Raw genomic sequence first — 16,487 nt, 5'->3', positions numbered from 1 at the left:
ACCTGTGTGTACATCACGGGACCATGGTCAGATTGTTGTCCAATGGAAATAAACATAGAAGCTTTCGACTGACTGTTGGCAAGCAGAGATCTAAAAAAAACTGAAGAATTGATATAGAAAGTATACTGGAAATTTGTATAACTTTTCAACAGATAAACAATAACAGCCCTCCATATGCTGCCAGTGTAGTTCACTATATTAACCCTTTCCCGCTCTGCGTCCGATATATCGGACACAGAGCCGATGGTGGTTCAGCTCAAGATCTGAGCCGAACTGGCATCGGAAAACACGGGGTGCCGGCCATAACATATAGCCAGCACCCCAGTGTAACACCCGCGATCGGAGTGGGCTCCAATCGTGGGTGCCTAACCTGTTAACATGCCCCTGGGGGGTCTTTCCAGCTCGACCCCCCCCCCCACCACACCCCCCCCGCGAACCATTTTCGGGGGGCGTCGATCATTGCTGTGGCATCACTGGGATCCAATCTGGAACACAGTGTTACCTTCAAGAACTGCTGGTAAGATGGCGTATATGACGTCATCTTACTGGCACAGTGCCAGCCTATGCTTGTGCATAGGCTGACACTGCTAATACCCTGCAATACATGGGTATTGCAGAGTATTATCATGAACAAGCAATCAGATAATTCCTTGTTCATGTCCCATGCTGGAAAAGGTGAAAAAGTAAAAAAACAAACAAACAGTTATTCAATAAAAAAATAAAGAAATCAATAAAAATGCCCAAAAGCCCCAAAACATAAAGAGACATATAACGCAAAAAGTATAAATCATAACACAAACCCCACATATATAGTTTCGTCCGTAACAACCCATAGAATAACACTAAATAATTATTGAACCCGCATGATAAACGCCGTAAAAAAAAACAAAAACTGTTATAAATCCTCAAAAAATTATGATTTTTACCAATTCAATCCCACAAAAAAATGCTATGAAAAGTAATCAAAAAAACAGAATGATACTGGTGCAAAGTACAAAATGTCCCGCAAAAAACAAGCCATCAACCAGCTCCGTAGCCAAAAAAGTAACAATGTTATGCCACTTGGAAGACGGCAATCCAAAAATGATAGATTTTTTCCCCACATTAGGGTTTTATTTGACAAATTTAGTAACAGGTAAGAAAAAATATTCATGTATGGTATCCCTGTAATCGTATCGACCCGTAAAAATAAAGATAACATGATTATTAGGCTAAACGGTGAACACCAAAAAAAAAAAAAAAAAAAAAGTAAAACATCCAGTACAGAATTGATGCTTTTCTACTCCTGCCCTCAAAAAAAAGTTCCTAAATTTTCAACAATAGGGGATACCAGCCCCAAAATGGTAACACTGGAAAAAGCATCTCATCCCGCAATAAAAATTTCACATGGCCCCAGTAACGCAAAAGCTAAAATTGTATAGCATACAAAAGGGGCCAATGAGGAAACTAAAATCCTGGCAGCTGCAAGGGCGCTCCTTCCCTTCTGTGCCTTGCTGTGCCCCCATAAAACAACCATATGTTGGGGGTCTCTGTACTCGGGTGAAATTATAGAACAAATTGTATGGTGGGTTTTCTCTTTTTATCTTTTGGAAATGTGTAAATGTTAGGGCTAAATGAACGTATAACCAGCACAATTTGACCATTCTAAATTTCCCCTCCATTTTGATTCAATTACTATGAAGATCTCAAGGGGTTAACAATCTTCCTAAAAGCTGTTTCTGATAGCTTGAGGGGTGCAGATTTGAAAATGGGTTGATTATATAGAGGGTTTTGATGCTAAATATGTTAAATGTCATTCCAAACTGCATTTATAGTAAATTCTGAAAATCGAGAAAAGGGATATTCGATAAGCCGTGTGACATCAAAATAAATTATCCAGACATTTCAACAATGATGAAAATGTAAAGAAGACATATGGGAAATGTTATTCAGCAACTTATTTAGGAGGTAAATCAATCTGCCTGAAAACGCAATGATTTCTAATTTTGAAAATGGCAAATTTTTCAAAAAAATTCATCATTTTTTTTTTTTTTTTAAATATACGCCAAAATTTACCACTAAAATGAAGTACAACATGTGGGGGGAAAAAAACAAACAAACAATCTCAGAATCGTTTACATAAGTAACAGTGTTCAAAAGTTATAACCATATAAAGCGACGCATGTCAGAATCCAAAAAAAAAAAGGGCTTAAGGGGTTAATACTGTATAAACAGACTATGTGGAGAAAACAAAGCTAGACATTAACTGTATAGACTGGCTCTGAAAGAAAGATTCAAGTCTTCTGCAACCATTTCAAACTAGAACAGGCCAGCACCATTCATAAATAAGCTATAGTCTGGCCTTAAAGCCTATATTAATACAGCACCCCAAATATACACAGAGAACAAGAACTAAATAGGCAAGCTTAAAGTGAGAAAATGTGTTACATATTACTTTTTATTATACAGCCAACACACAAAAAAATATATAAAAAAAAAAAACATTAAAAATTGGCCACACAAAATTTGTATTGCTGCACCACTGTCAGCTTCCTGGGAAAGTGGAGCTTCCACTCAGCGTGTTTTTATATTAATATTATCTACCACCTCAAAGGTTGTTATGCAACACTAAAATGGTGGTACTACTGTCCACTGCGCATGCTCTCTCATCATCCTTATGTACACATTAAGCGGTGTTCAATTTGTCTACAGCAAAATAGTGAAAAAACTGTCCACTGTGTAAGCCAGTGCATTAGCTCATCTTTCCCATCTGCCATCTTGGGTAAGTCATATCTTTATTCTTATACCAATATTCAAGGAGAGCAGTTTTACTTCTTAACCACTAGATCAGTGATTTTCAACCTTTTTTGAGCCGCGGCACACTTTTTATACTTAGAAAATCCTGGGGCACACCACCAACCAAAATAGCACAAAATGACACTAAAACAGTCATATTATACATATAGTTAATAATATAGATTCTAAATTTATTTTACTGGGCCTGTTTCGATAAACACAAAAGGGATTCTAGGAATAGTGGAAAGACACACAAAGCTCTTCCACAACAGTTCTCAGTTTCTCCCTGGTTTTAGTATATGGTGCTGATTATTATGTGGCTCATATACTGCAAAATAAAGGGGTACAATGAGAAGTACTATGGCCATGATGCCAGAGTACGAGTGCCACCTCATATAATCAGCATATGAGCTGGTACTTGTAGTACTCCAGCCTCATGACTATAGTATTTCTCATTTTACATTTCTCTGGGAAACAAAACACAGGGGGCAGCATAGTTTGGGGAACTTTCCCCGCGGCACACCCGACCATGTGTCGCGGCACACTAGTGTGCCGCGGCACACTGGTTGAAAATCACTGCACTAGATGGATATTTATTACTGTCACTTCCTCGATATGTAAAGAATAAAGCGGTCTTTTAATAATCCAAAGAATAATTACATGCGGTCCCCTACTTAACGACACCTGACTTACAGACAACCCATAGTTACAGACGGACCCCTCTGACTTCTGGTGAAGTCTCTGAATGCTTTGCTATAGTCCCAGACTGCAGTGATCAGCTGTAAGGTGTCTGTAATGAATCTTTATTGATAATCCTTGGTCCTATTACAGCAAAAATGTTTAACCCCTTAAGGACGCAGGGTTTTTTCGCTCATTTCTCGCTCTCCACCTTCAAAAATCCATAACTTTTTCATTTTTTATGTGTACAGACCTGTGTAAGGGCTTATTTTGTGCGTAACAAATTTTACTTTCCTGTAATGTTATTTATTTTAACATGCCGTGTACTGCGAAGCAGAAAAAAAAATTCCAAAAGTGGAAAAATTGAAAAAAAAAAAAAAAAACGCACGTGCGTCATGTTCTTGTGGGCTCAGTTTTTTCGACTTTGACTGTCCACTCAAAATAACACCTCAGCTTTATTCTTTGGTTCGTAGCGATCGCGGTGAAACCAAATGTATATAGGTTTTATTGTGTTTTAATACATTTTCAAAAATTAAACGAATGTGTACAAAAAAGAAAAAATAAATGTTGCCATCTTCTGAAGCTAATAACTTTTTCATACTTTGGTGCATGGAGCTGTGTCAGATGTCATTTTTTGCGAAATGAGCCAAAGTTTTCATTGCTACCATTTTTAGGTCTGTGCGACATTTTGATCATTTTTATTCAATTTTTTATGTGATGCAAAAAGGTGTAAAAGTCACATTTTGGTCATTTGGGCGCCATTTCCCACCTCGGAGGTCACCGCCGGCCATAACCGTTTTTATATTTTGATAGATCGGGCATTTTGGGACGCGGCGATACCTAATGTGTCAGTGATTTTTATTGTTTATTATGTTTTATATCAGTTCTAGGGAAAGGGGGTGATTTGAATTTTTAATAATTTTATTAATTTTTTATTTTTATTTTTTAAACTTTTTTTTTTTTTCACTATTTCTTAGACCATTTAGGGTACATTAACCCTAGATGGTCAGATAGTTCCCACCATATATTGCAATACTTCTGTATTGCAATATATGGCATTTTTGCAGCTCATTCATTACAATGAGCCACTGGCTCATTGTAACGAATCTGCAGAAGCCAGATAGCCTCGGGTCAAACGAAGACCCGAGGCTACCATGGCAACAGATCGCCGCCCCCTGATGACGTTCGGGGGCACGACGATCGTAATAAAGATGGGCGCCGCCGTCTTTTAAATGCCGCCTGCGGCAATGAAAGGGTTAATGGTTATTAGTGGTGGGGGCAATATGCAACAACCCCCACCCTTGTATGAAGAGGACTCAGCCCTCATAGCGTTAAGGGGTTGAACTCCAATTGTCACTTGGGCCAAAATTTTTTTTATCTGGATCTACAATTATTAAATATACAGTTTCGACTTCCATACAAATTCAACTTAAGAACAAACCTCCAGACCCTATCTTGTATGTAACGTGATACTGTCACTTGCTTAATGGAAATGTGAGACAGGACTACAGTGTACAAAACAATCACACATTTACCATGAGACAACAATAGATCCAACTACAAAGATGTAACAATTGCATAACCTTAAAGTAGACTTAGGGTTCAGAGCCACTGCTCCCGCTGCCCCCTGGTAGCTACCCTTCTGCCTAGAATGAACAAGTGATTTTGGAAATTCCGATGAGAGATGGAGTTGTGGTGAAAAAGAAGAGATGATCACAATTTTTATGGACAACACATAGCAGAACACAGGTTCCCATAATCTGACTTTATTTGGTCATAGGCAAGGATTGATTTCACCCCTCACCCAGCATGTTTGTATATAATCACTACGGAATTTTGTCCATAAATTATATTAAAAGTATTTTTGAGTAACAATACCCTAGTATAAAATTCACACTAAAAAGGATATTAGTATTGATAAGTTAACAATAGATGTTTATAATAATTTTTTGTGATTGACCAGCTAGTAATAATTTACATTTGGATTGATCGATCGGTTATTAGTCAATAATGTCTCTAAAAGGTTACGTGATCATCACTGAAGTTTCAGGGGATCCCTCTAGTCATCCTCTGCTGAATGAGAACAATGCTATTTAACTGTAAACACATACAAGTCCAAACCAAGATTATGACCATACCTGGGAAACTGTCACCCTCTGAGAAATAGGAATGGAAGAATCTGGCTTTTGCTGTTGGACTATTCCTGTACCCAATTCTTCTAACAACTGTTGGTAAAGAAAGCATGGTTATATTGTATATAATGCAAGTTCATTGCAATGTTTCAACAGGACTTCTGATACACTGTTCACTATAGGAGAAAGCAGTAGACACATTGAAGCCGTTTTACTTTTCATTACCGGGCAATTTTCCAGATTTGCATTTCCGAGAAAAGGCAAGGAGGGCTTGTTATCTGTATTTTGTTCACTGTACAGGAAAGCCGGAAAAAAATTCCAAATGTTGTAGAAATGCCAACATCTTTTCCTGTGCGGTCCAAATAACACCTCACCTTTATTCGTTGGGTTGGTACGGTCACAGAGATACCAAATTTATAAAGGTCTTATTATGTTTTAATACTTAAAAAAAATTATAATCTGTTGTGAAAAAAAAAAAAAAAATCTTAGTTTTGCCATATTCTGACAACAATAACTTTAATACTATGGGACAAGCAGCTGTGTAAGCTGTATCATTTTTTGCAGGACAAGCTGACGTTTTCATAAATACCATTTTACGGCCTGTATGACCTTTTGATCAGTTTTTATTTAAAAATTTTTATGTGTTGCAAAATGGCAAAAGTGGCAATTTAGGCATTTGGCGCCACTAAGGGTGCCCACCTGCAATACAAGATGGCGGCACCCATCGAAAGCACTGTTGCCGCTGTTGGCTTTGACAGGTTAACTTGTGCAATCAGTGCCAGCACCGACAGCGGCAGTAGCTGGCTGGTGTCAGCTGTGTAATACAGTTAACTCCCTCCGCCTATGTAGAGGGCTCAGCCCATGACTCGCAGCTGTATGCCAGGTAAGAAAAAAAAGTACATTTTATTTTTCAATTAGATTACAATAAAATAGCATTTCTGATCTTTGGGTGGACAGACATATTGGGAGGGGGGCATGTAGTACACAGCCAGCCCGCCCGCCCGATGTAGTACACAGCCAAAGCCCGCCCGCCCGCCCGATGTAGTACACAGCCAGATCGCCCGCCCGCCCGATGTAGTACACAGCCAGATCGCCCGCCCGCCCCATGTAGTACACAGCCAGCATGCCCGCCCGCCCCATGTAGTACACAGCCAGCCAGCCAGCCAGCCCGCCCGCCCGCCCCATGTAGTACACAGCCAGCCAGCCCGCCCGCCCGCCCCATGTAGTACACAGCCAGCCAGCCCGCCCTCCGTTATACAGACAGTTGATTAAAAAAAAAATCAAAACTCACCTTTCCAGCGCCCCTGCATGTCTTCTATGCGATCCGTCAGTCAGTGGCAGCTCCGTGCGGTGCACAGCTCTGACGTCAGCGACAGTGACTGACATCAGCTGCCGGCACACACAATACTGTTGTAGCGGCGGCGACTGACGTCAGAGCCTGTGACGTCGCACGGTCCTGCTGCTGACGGACCTCATAGAAGACATGCAGGGTGCCGGAAAGGCTAGTTTTTTTAATTGACTTGAGAATAAGCAGAGTTTGGGTTTTTCAGCACATTTTTTGTGCTGAAAAACTCGGCTTATTCTGGAGTATATACAGTACTTTGAGAAAGAACACAAGCTTCAGGGCACAGGCAAACAGGCAGACATTAGTCTCTGCCCACTTTACCTCTGGTAAAGATTTTTGTTAAACACTATCAGAATAGAAAATGATATAACTTTGGAAAGAAAAGGGCGAGCAGCACAACGTGGACATTGTTCTGTTTGTGTATAAAGGGGGAATCACATATAATAATTTGGTAAAAGCTTTATAACTTTACAGTTATGCTTTAAGAATGGTGACAGGGTCCTCTCTATATTCTGAGAAACTCAACGTAAATGAGAAAAGAAAAAAACTTGCATGTTGTATTCAAATTACATGCAAATACGTCATAGGGTGCAGAAGAGTCGGACTACTTGGTCTTCCTGCAGTCTTGTTTGGAGTGTGTAACTCAAGCCAGATGTATTATCCCTACAATGGGAATGCTGTGCATGTACTAGTTAGTAAAATCACACTTCACTGAAAATGTGTGAAGGTGGTTTGTGGAGAAATACATGGATAAGAACAGATTAGGCAGGGAGACTAGCAACACTCCTTACTAGTCATTTTAATGGTTTTCCTGCTATGCCACAGTCTCACAAATATAGACCATTGTCATTGTCTTGGATAATGGAATGGAGATGGTTTGGGGGTTGTAATGCTCATAACATTACCTTATGTGTGTCAACAGAACAAAGAAATTCTACTTCACCTTAGCACCATGTAGCTGTATGGAAGCATCCGTTTCTTGCATACACTTGCACGCCACCTCTCCCAGCTCCATGAGGTAACTCTGTGCCATAATGAAGTATCCTTTAACAAGACGGGCCAGCACCTGTACAGTGACAAATGAAATTCTGTAGGCAAATATTCATACTATTGGATATATAAACTATAATCTTACCCTAAAGCACCATGTTGTAAAGCATGCATAAAATTCAGAAACTAACTTGGATCACACTTCTGTATGCAAAACATTTAGTTGGTATTCCTCTACTAGGGAGATACGAACTTCTTAAACTATAGTTGTAGGACAACAAGTTTCATTTTGACAAATAGTTTTTAACCAAATACACAATTTATATTCACACCTGCAGTGATTCAAGTCGTACAGGAGAAGGTTCATATTGAAGAATAGTTGAGGAACTGACATCACTATCAGAATAGGAGTCTTCTCTTGGATTAACAACCAATGAGATACACAATCGGATTAGCCAGCAGGGCTCGGACTGTAACTTGTCAGAATGAAGACTCGCTCTCCCTTCTGGTTCCTGAACAGTCTCTTTTCTCCACCAGTCTGGATCACTGAGTCGGGTAATGGCTGAAGGTCCAGCATTCGGCAACAGTGAAACAACTGGTTGTTGCAAAAGAACTTGCACCTCAGGTAAAGGTGTCTGAGCAGATACTATAGCACCCAGTAATGTAAGGCTTGAGACACGAACATTGACATCTATGAAGAGAAAAAAAAAAGAAAAGGTATATAAAAGTACAAAACCATACACAAAGATTTATTTATAGTGTAGGCAGATGTGTTAAAGCCAATTATGAAATAAAAAAGATATTTTACCTGCTTATAAGACTAATTTCCAAATAAAGGTATTACCTAGCCTTTTTATTAATAGCTTATCTTAAGAATGTCATAGATAGTTGGGTGTGCAACTGCATTGATAGTGTATCTTGATGGGTCATCAATGTTAAAACGCTGTATATAAAAATATAGACTTAAAAATTAACAAACCTTTATTACGAATATAAGGTTTAATATGGTTCCAGACTCTAGTGAGCAGGCCAGATTTCAACCGATGATAGGGTGCATTGGACACCAAATTTGCAAGGCACTGGCAAAAACAAAAAAAAGTTAAGAGAAACGTTATATCACTGAAATAAGTTTTGGTGCAAGAAAATTAAATAGTGTGAAGAGAATAGGGTATAACAACTAAAGCGCACGTTCCAAATCCCAAAGATAATCTCCTCCTCCTTTGCAAGTTGTTTTCAATCTCTTTCATTCAATTGTCCATCAATGAAAAGTTGAAGCCATCAATGTTTGCATTAATTAGGAACAGAATATATTCTTAAAGGGGGGTTTCCCAAGAAAGAAAATTCTCACATTTCTATCCCCTAGTGAAGTTAACACAATTAAGATAATTTTAACCCTTTAAAATTTTACTCAGTTTTATTGCTGTTTTAGCTCCTCTCTATCCCTCGGCTGCTCAGTAAAAAAAATGCCAGTGTGTGGGTGGGGCCTCTCTAAGCAGACACTGCATGACCCATCTAGTTTTGTGGGGTGACAATGTGGTTAGATTATCAGGGTACAAAGTGTATATGCACTTGCATCTGGCTTCTGACATTGTACTAACACACTACGCATAGAAAGAGACAGATCAGAGATGCATGAGATTACACAGAGGCTGACAGACCATTACACTGTGAGCTCTGCTACATCTCACAGCTATGTGCCTGCCTCCCCCTTCTCCCGGATCACTTATCTCCTTGTAGTATGTAGTTTGCAGCCTCTCTCTTTGCTCACCGTGTGCTGACAGGATGTGATCGGTGAGCGTCTCTGAGTTCCATGCAGGGGGCATGGCTACGGCCACACAGCATAGACAGACATAGAAATCTCATCTGCAGGAACTCATCCAAGATGTCGCCCGACCCAAAGTCAGAAGTTACTGGGTCGTGTCTAGGGACAACCGAAATTGTGTACAGCAGTACTGATAGAGACAGGTTGAACTTATATCTGTGAAATGCTGCATTTTTGTTTTAGAGAATGTGTTATTTTTCTCCATTCATTAGAAAAAAAAAGATTATGTAGCATATAGCTATAACTGGAGATAAGCAGACTTTAACTTTAGTTCAGGTACATCCCGCGCAATCTGAACCCTGGCCAATCACAGCCATGGCTAGTAGGTAGGGGAGTCAATTTGCTTTCTGGCAATATTGCCAATCCGGCAATATGCCATACCTGAAACCAAACTTAAAAAAAATCCCGGGTTATGGAAGGCCCAGGAAGTGATTTAGAGTTGTCCGCACAACCTCGAGATATGGTACAACAATAAATCACAACCCTGAATGGCTGAAAGGCCCCTTTCACTAGCCTCAATGAAACGAGACCTTATCAACTCCAATAAGACACCAACAGCTCTCCTTTAATATAAGCCCGGTCCGTAACAGGATTATATAGGGTGAGGAACCAACCAGGTAGCGTGTATATAACGAGACACGGACGTGTGGATTCGTGGATCGAGATAAAAGAGCAACGCGGGTTAAATTTTATATTTCATTGCCTTAAGGGCACACTAGACAACCAATACACACAAAAATATATACTGTATTTTTCAGGATATAAGACGCACATAAAATCCTTTGGATTTTCTCAGAAATCAAAAGTGCGCCTTACAGTCCAGTGCGCCTTATATATGAACCATACTTAGAGGCAACAGCTGCCTTGAACTGTGTACAGGTCTGCCATCTGCTGGTCATTCATCCTTATAATCAGGTGCGCCTTATATATGAACCTAGATGTTTTAGCAGGCATTTATTGATGGAGCGCCTTATAATCCGGTGCGCCTTATAGTCCGAAAAATACTGAATGTATAATATATATAATATAATATATATAATATATATAATATAATATATATAATATATATAATATAATATATATAATATAATATATATAATATAATATATATAATATAATATATATAATATAATATATATATATAATATATATAATATAATATATATAATATATATAATATAATATATATAATATAATATATATAATATAATATATATAATATAATATATATATATAATATATATAATATTATATATATATATATATATATATACACACACAGTTAAGCAGAGTACAAATACATGGGTAGGACACAAGTATCAGTATGCAGTATGTTAGTTACCTTGTGTGGGCCTAATTGGAACTGACAGGCCACACTTAAAGATCCTTCCTGTGTTTGTGATGGTGAATTGTTTCCCCAGGCAAAAGACCATGGGTATCAGGGATGCTCTGATTGTATTAGGTGCAGACACACCCCTGCACACCCCCAGGACCCTCCTATCTGGTATCAGAACCTCAGAGGAGTTTTAGCTTCTCAATGGGAAGTGAAAGGGACAGGGTTCTGGTATCATTGATTCCGGGTAAATCCCTGGATCACATTGAAACCAAACCTGACCCATTTGCTGTGGTTCCATTCAAAGAAATTTGTATCTGTGTGTCAAAGAATGCTAGAAATTAGTGAGTCACAATATACAATCCCCTAGCTATACCGAAACCAAAAATGTATTTGCACCTTGGGCTGAGATGGATCATAAATCCATAACTGTCCATAACCAACATATTGGTCAGATTTTGTGACCCTCTAATTTAAAAAACGGAAGCTCCTTTGCAACAGTCTGTGGAAACTCATTTGAGGCTATCCCTCCCAGAGTGATAATTAAGCTTAAGATAATTAGGCTAATCAAGATGCGGCTGGGGGAATAAGAGATGTGAATGGCTTGATGAACAGGACAAAAATCAGGCATGTGAATCCCCCTTATAAATATATGTCCATCACACGTACTATTAAGTCCAAGTGCGCATAGGGGTTATAGGGGTGGGGGGGTTGTTGACCCAACTATATTTTTTTATTTTGTCGGGTTCGAAATTGTGTAAAAAAAATGTAACATGCACCCACTGAACTCCCTGATCTTTTGCTTTGCATGTCATTCAATTTTTAAGATGGAAAACACCATTTAAAACTCATGTGTAGTCTATACATATGGTTTAATAGTAACAGCATAAAACATACCTTAATTATTTGTGTTAGCGTTTGAGCAGAAGATTCAGCAACCACTGCTAGCAACAGACATCTATGCAGCTCCCGAATACTTGAAGCAAGAGTTACAGAAAAAGGAGTGAAGGCTCTTTTATGATCATTAGCATCATCAGCAACCGAGAGAAATTGCTTTGAACCATCAAGTATAGCAGACAGAACTTGAAGGGCACATGCACGGGTCTGAAAGAAAATTACACAAAATTAGCAACAATCTTGTTTTATTGCCATAAAGACAATATAGACAAAACATATATACCTTTGGAGAGTAATCTTTCAGCACAACAGTCATTAAAGACACAGACTGCGGACTTCCCATTCCAGGCATATCTGGAATAAAGGCCGACCAATAGCCATAAAGGACTTTCTTCTCAATTGATTTTATGGTAGACAGAAAGCAAGATAGAGCTCCTTGGCGGACCTTGGCTTGAAAAGACCTTAAAAGAAAACAAAAATTAAAAATTAAATAATGGTGGCAAGTAGATTATCCATAAATGACTATCCTAATGACCAAGGATCATCTCTTACAGCAGTATGATTCATTTGTCTTGCCATTGCTTTTATTTACATAAGATTATCTCATTTGTATTCAATAAAGTCAATAATTCTCATAATCCATAGGATATTATACTAGAATTATTTTAAAAAATCATCCTAACCTTATTTTACTATGCAGACTTCCTTCTGCATCCGAATATTCAGAGTCACTACTGTACAGTTTCTTAAATCTTGAGGAAGGTGGAGTTGCAGGATCATTGCCAATAGTCTTCATCTGTGATTTTTGGGGACTTGAGCAGACGCCTGAATCTGCATCTCCTGCATTGATATTTAGATTGTCCATTGTAGGGATTATACCATCTGCCATTTCACATTCGATTTCTTCCTTTTTCTCTTCTCCCTGTGGACCTTTCTTCTGTTTACCTCTAGATTTCTTTTTTCTATTCTGCATTAAATGAATAAAGAGAAAAGAACAAACAAACAATCTGATAAACTGCTTCCACTTTCGAATACAGTCATTGAGGCTTATTTACTAATGGTCCCGCGGCCACATTTTCGTCGGATTTCCCGACTTTTTGGGGATCACGCCAGAGCGACACAAATCGGCAGACGGGCCGTCGGACGATGTGACGGATTCGGACTAAGCGTGGGATTTAACATTTAAATTTGTGTCGCAAGACTAGAAGACTGATGTGGGTCCTTTTAAGATCCAGCAGTCCTTGTGTCAGCCAGACTCAAACCAATACGTAATACCAACTATTACATTGCATCCGAAATAAAGACGTTTGAGGCAGCACATCCGTGAGAATAAAGGTGTTTATTCACCCAAGGTACATGTTCGACGTTTCAGCTCCTCAATGGAGCTATTTTCAATGCTTGAAAACAAAACATCAATTCTGTTATTGATTTTTGACTTTTTTTTCTGTTTGGTTCACCATATAGCCTAATAAACGTTATCTTTACTTTAGGGGTCAGAACGATTACGGCGATACAATATTTCTATATTTTTTCTTAAATTTTATACATTTTGCAGGATAAAGCAAAATCTATAGTTTTTGCATCACTGTCTTCTTAGAGATTTACAAATGACACTTTTCTATTTTTTTGTAGATATGATTAAACAAACATATCTACAAGGAAATGCATTTTTTTCAGAACAAGATCGGTAAAAACTAATTTTTTATGGTGTTCATCATGCATTGAACCACATGCATGTGTAGAGTTTATGTGAAGATTTTTTTTTTTCTCCTGTAATATGTAACTTTTTTTTTAGTCTCACTATGGGAGATGAGCAAGCAATCGTATGTCATGTCACCTATGTCACACTGACTGCAGCACTGAACAAAATAAGTAGCCGCGTTCGGAAGCTCACACTGTCCATAAGTGTAACACTGGATTGTAACACCAGAAAGCTTCCTGATGCAGACTCAAATCCAGTGATGAGCTGAACCAGCATCAGCTCTGCGACAGATATATCCTTTACTGAGCATTACTACCAGACCTTAGTGGCCCGCTGAGCGGGAAGTATTTAAGCATAACAAACGTATTGGAGTGATCTCAATACTTTAGAAAATTTATGGGCAAAAATTAAAATGTTGGTGCGAGGAAGGCGGCCTACAAAAGATGTCTCAGTTAAATCAGTTTTTTCATTAGGAATGGGCCCAAATTCCTACCAATTATGGTGAGAAGCTTGTGGAAGAAAATCCAAAACATTTGATCCAAGTCATACAGTTTAGGGGCAATGGTAGCAAACACTAAACCTTTGACTTTGCAGAATGTAATAAAATGCCTTAAAATCCTATTTCGCTCATTATTCTGGGATTTGGCAAATATAAATAATTTGCGTTATCCTTACTGACCTAAAAAAAGAAGGATTTATTCTGATATCATGCCGGATAGAAAACATGCATATGTGTCTTTTTATATAGTGTATGTAAACTTCTGGATTCAAGTGTACATGCAAGCTGGATGAAGAATGGGCAAATGCAAAATTGTCCATTGCTTGATCTTTGAATACCCAGCTTATTCTCCCTCCTCTTCTACTTACATATTGTTTGTAAGTATGCATAACAAAGAAGACTTTTGAAGACTTAAAGGGAACCTGTCACCAGGGACCTCATTTTCACTGAAGACAGGTTACAGAAGCCCATTAGGCATTGCAAATATGCCTTTCTGCCTTCTCTAAGCATCTGCATTACAATATACTGTAATTGTGTGGTATAAATTACTTTGCACTGACAAAATCCTCTGTGTAGTCCCAGGGGTTGGGCTTTGGTTTGGATGCATTTCAAAAAACATGTGACTTGTCTGTGCTGCTCACTCCTCAGACCTTGCCCCCCTGCTTTGTGCTCCTGTACAGCAACTCCCTTCCCCACTGATGTCAGTTCACCAGGCTATGAGCTCTGTGAAGGAGCAAGAAGGAGGAGTTTACAGGCACACAAAGGTGGGGGCTGAGAACAGAGCAGCTTGCAGCACAGACAAGTTTTCTTTAAATGAATCCAAACCAAAGCCCAACCCCTAGGACTACACAGAGGATTTTGTCAGGATGCAAGGCAAGTTATATCACCCAATTACATTGCAATGCAAATGATTAGAGAAAGAAGAAAGGCATATTTACAATGCAGTTGTAATGGGCTTTTACAACCTGTCTTCAGTGAAAATGAGGTCCTTAGTGACAGGTTCCCTACAATAAGTGAGCGCTCTTCCTGCATTCCTCTTTGGAATTTTTTATATGGACACTCTTCAACAAGAACAGAACACAATCCTAGCAAAGGTTTAAGAAGTGCACTCGGTTTCCATCTCACACAAGTGTGTTACAATATATTCCAGGTCAGTAGTGAGGTAGTGACCACTATTATTCCTTCTACACTATAGAAAATAATTCTTACCCAAGTTGGTCGAAATGATGTGGATTCGTTTTGCTCTGGTTTTAAAGGTGACCTTCCATCATACTGAGGCAAAGGTAACGGATACAAAACTGAAGCCATTTCTATATTTAGTCCAGGTAGTCCATGAAACATATATTTCTATAACAGATTAAAAAATGATTTATTTATCTCTAACTTGACAAGGACAATGCAACACAGAGTGAAAACTTCCACCGCACACAAGAGAACCCAGATAAAATTGCACGGTTATACTTTCCATCCTAAAGCAGATTGAAGCCTAAAACACACTTATTCTTTGTATAAATAAGCCATCCGGTTTGTTTACAAATGACTTATATTGCATGTACTACATATATTCTAGTGATTTTCTCCTCTGAAGTCTGTATTTATTATTTTCAGGATTTTCTGTAAGTGGAGAATAGCTGCTCATCTACTGCTCACTTCTTGCCTCACTTCTTGCCTCCCTTCTCTATAGAGTCTCTAAATAATCTGACACCACAGTGACCATGTGTCCGTTGAACTAGCGAGGTAAAATTCAGAAAACATTTTATGAGTGAACCTCATACAAGGAATAGAGAGAGCAGGAGAGAAATGGTAGCGACCAAAGTTTGCTAGACTAAGGGCTCACTACCCTTAGTTTTTTTTTCCTGACTACATACTGTAATAAGTGACCGTCATTCAGACTCTCCAACTGACAGTCAGGTTCTCTTTTAATTCCCATGACCGTCTCAATGCAAGTCTTGTAGAAATGGAAACTAAAAATCATTCCTGTTCACACACAAGACCATGCGTCATTTACCTTTTAAGTGTTCGTTCACATATATCAGTAGCTATCATTTGCTTCAGTCATTAAAACTAAAGTCCCCGTTACCTCAGGGTATAACTAAAGCAAGGATGAGGATTAGAAAATGAAAATAAAGTCATTTGAACACAACCTTGGCTTTTTACATATTATCAAGCTATGTAACTTCCAAAATGACCTTGAAGTACAAACAAGACAAAGACGGCTAAAAGAAACATTGAGAAGAGGCACAAAAGAACAGACTCATTTATTAAAACTAGTGTTGAAACTTAGTAGTGCTGATTGGTTGTGATAAGCGAGAAG

At 38.6% G+C, this 16,487-nt stretch overlaps 1 protein-coding gene across 1 annotated transcript in view; it reads right to left on the bottom strand.

Annotated features, from left to right (window-relative positions):
• The window catches only part of HEATR6 (HEAT repeat containing 6), a 62,212-nt gene that overhangs the window by 18,589 nt on the left and 27,136 nt on the right, over window positions 1-16,487 (bottom strand). The window contains exons 7-14 of the mRNA XM_072137126.1: window positions 15,383-15,520; window positions 12,656-12,939; window positions 12,256-12,433; window positions 11,973-12,179; window positions 8,900-8,999; window positions 8,253-8,611; window positions 7,874-7,996; window positions 5,592-5,678 (exon numbers count right to left, since the gene is read on the bottom strand). Of these exons, the coding sequence (XP_071993227.1) occupies window positions 5,592-5,678; window positions 7,874-7,996; window positions 8,253-8,611; window positions 8,900-8,999; window positions 11,973-12,179; window positions 12,256-12,433; window positions 12,656-12,939; window positions 15,383-15,520 (1,476 nt within the window). The remainder of the gene's footprint in view (window positions 1-5,591; window positions 5,679-7,873; window positions 7,997-8,252; window positions 8,612-8,899; window positions 9,000-11,972; window positions 12,180-12,255; window positions 12,434-12,655; window positions 12,940-15,382; window positions 15,521-16,487) is intronic.

The sequence above is a fragment of the Engystomops pustulosus genome, chromosome 2, assembly GCF_040894005.1.
Source record: "Engystomops pustulosus chromosome 2, aEngPut4.maternal, whole genome shotgun sequence".
In the NCBI taxonomy this organism is placed as follows: Eukaryota; Metazoa; Chordata; class Amphibia; order Anura; family Leptodactylidae; genus Engystomops; species Engystomops pustulosus.
Note: the sequence above shows the minus strand (reverse complement) of the source record. Positions and strands in the feature narration are given on the sequence as shown.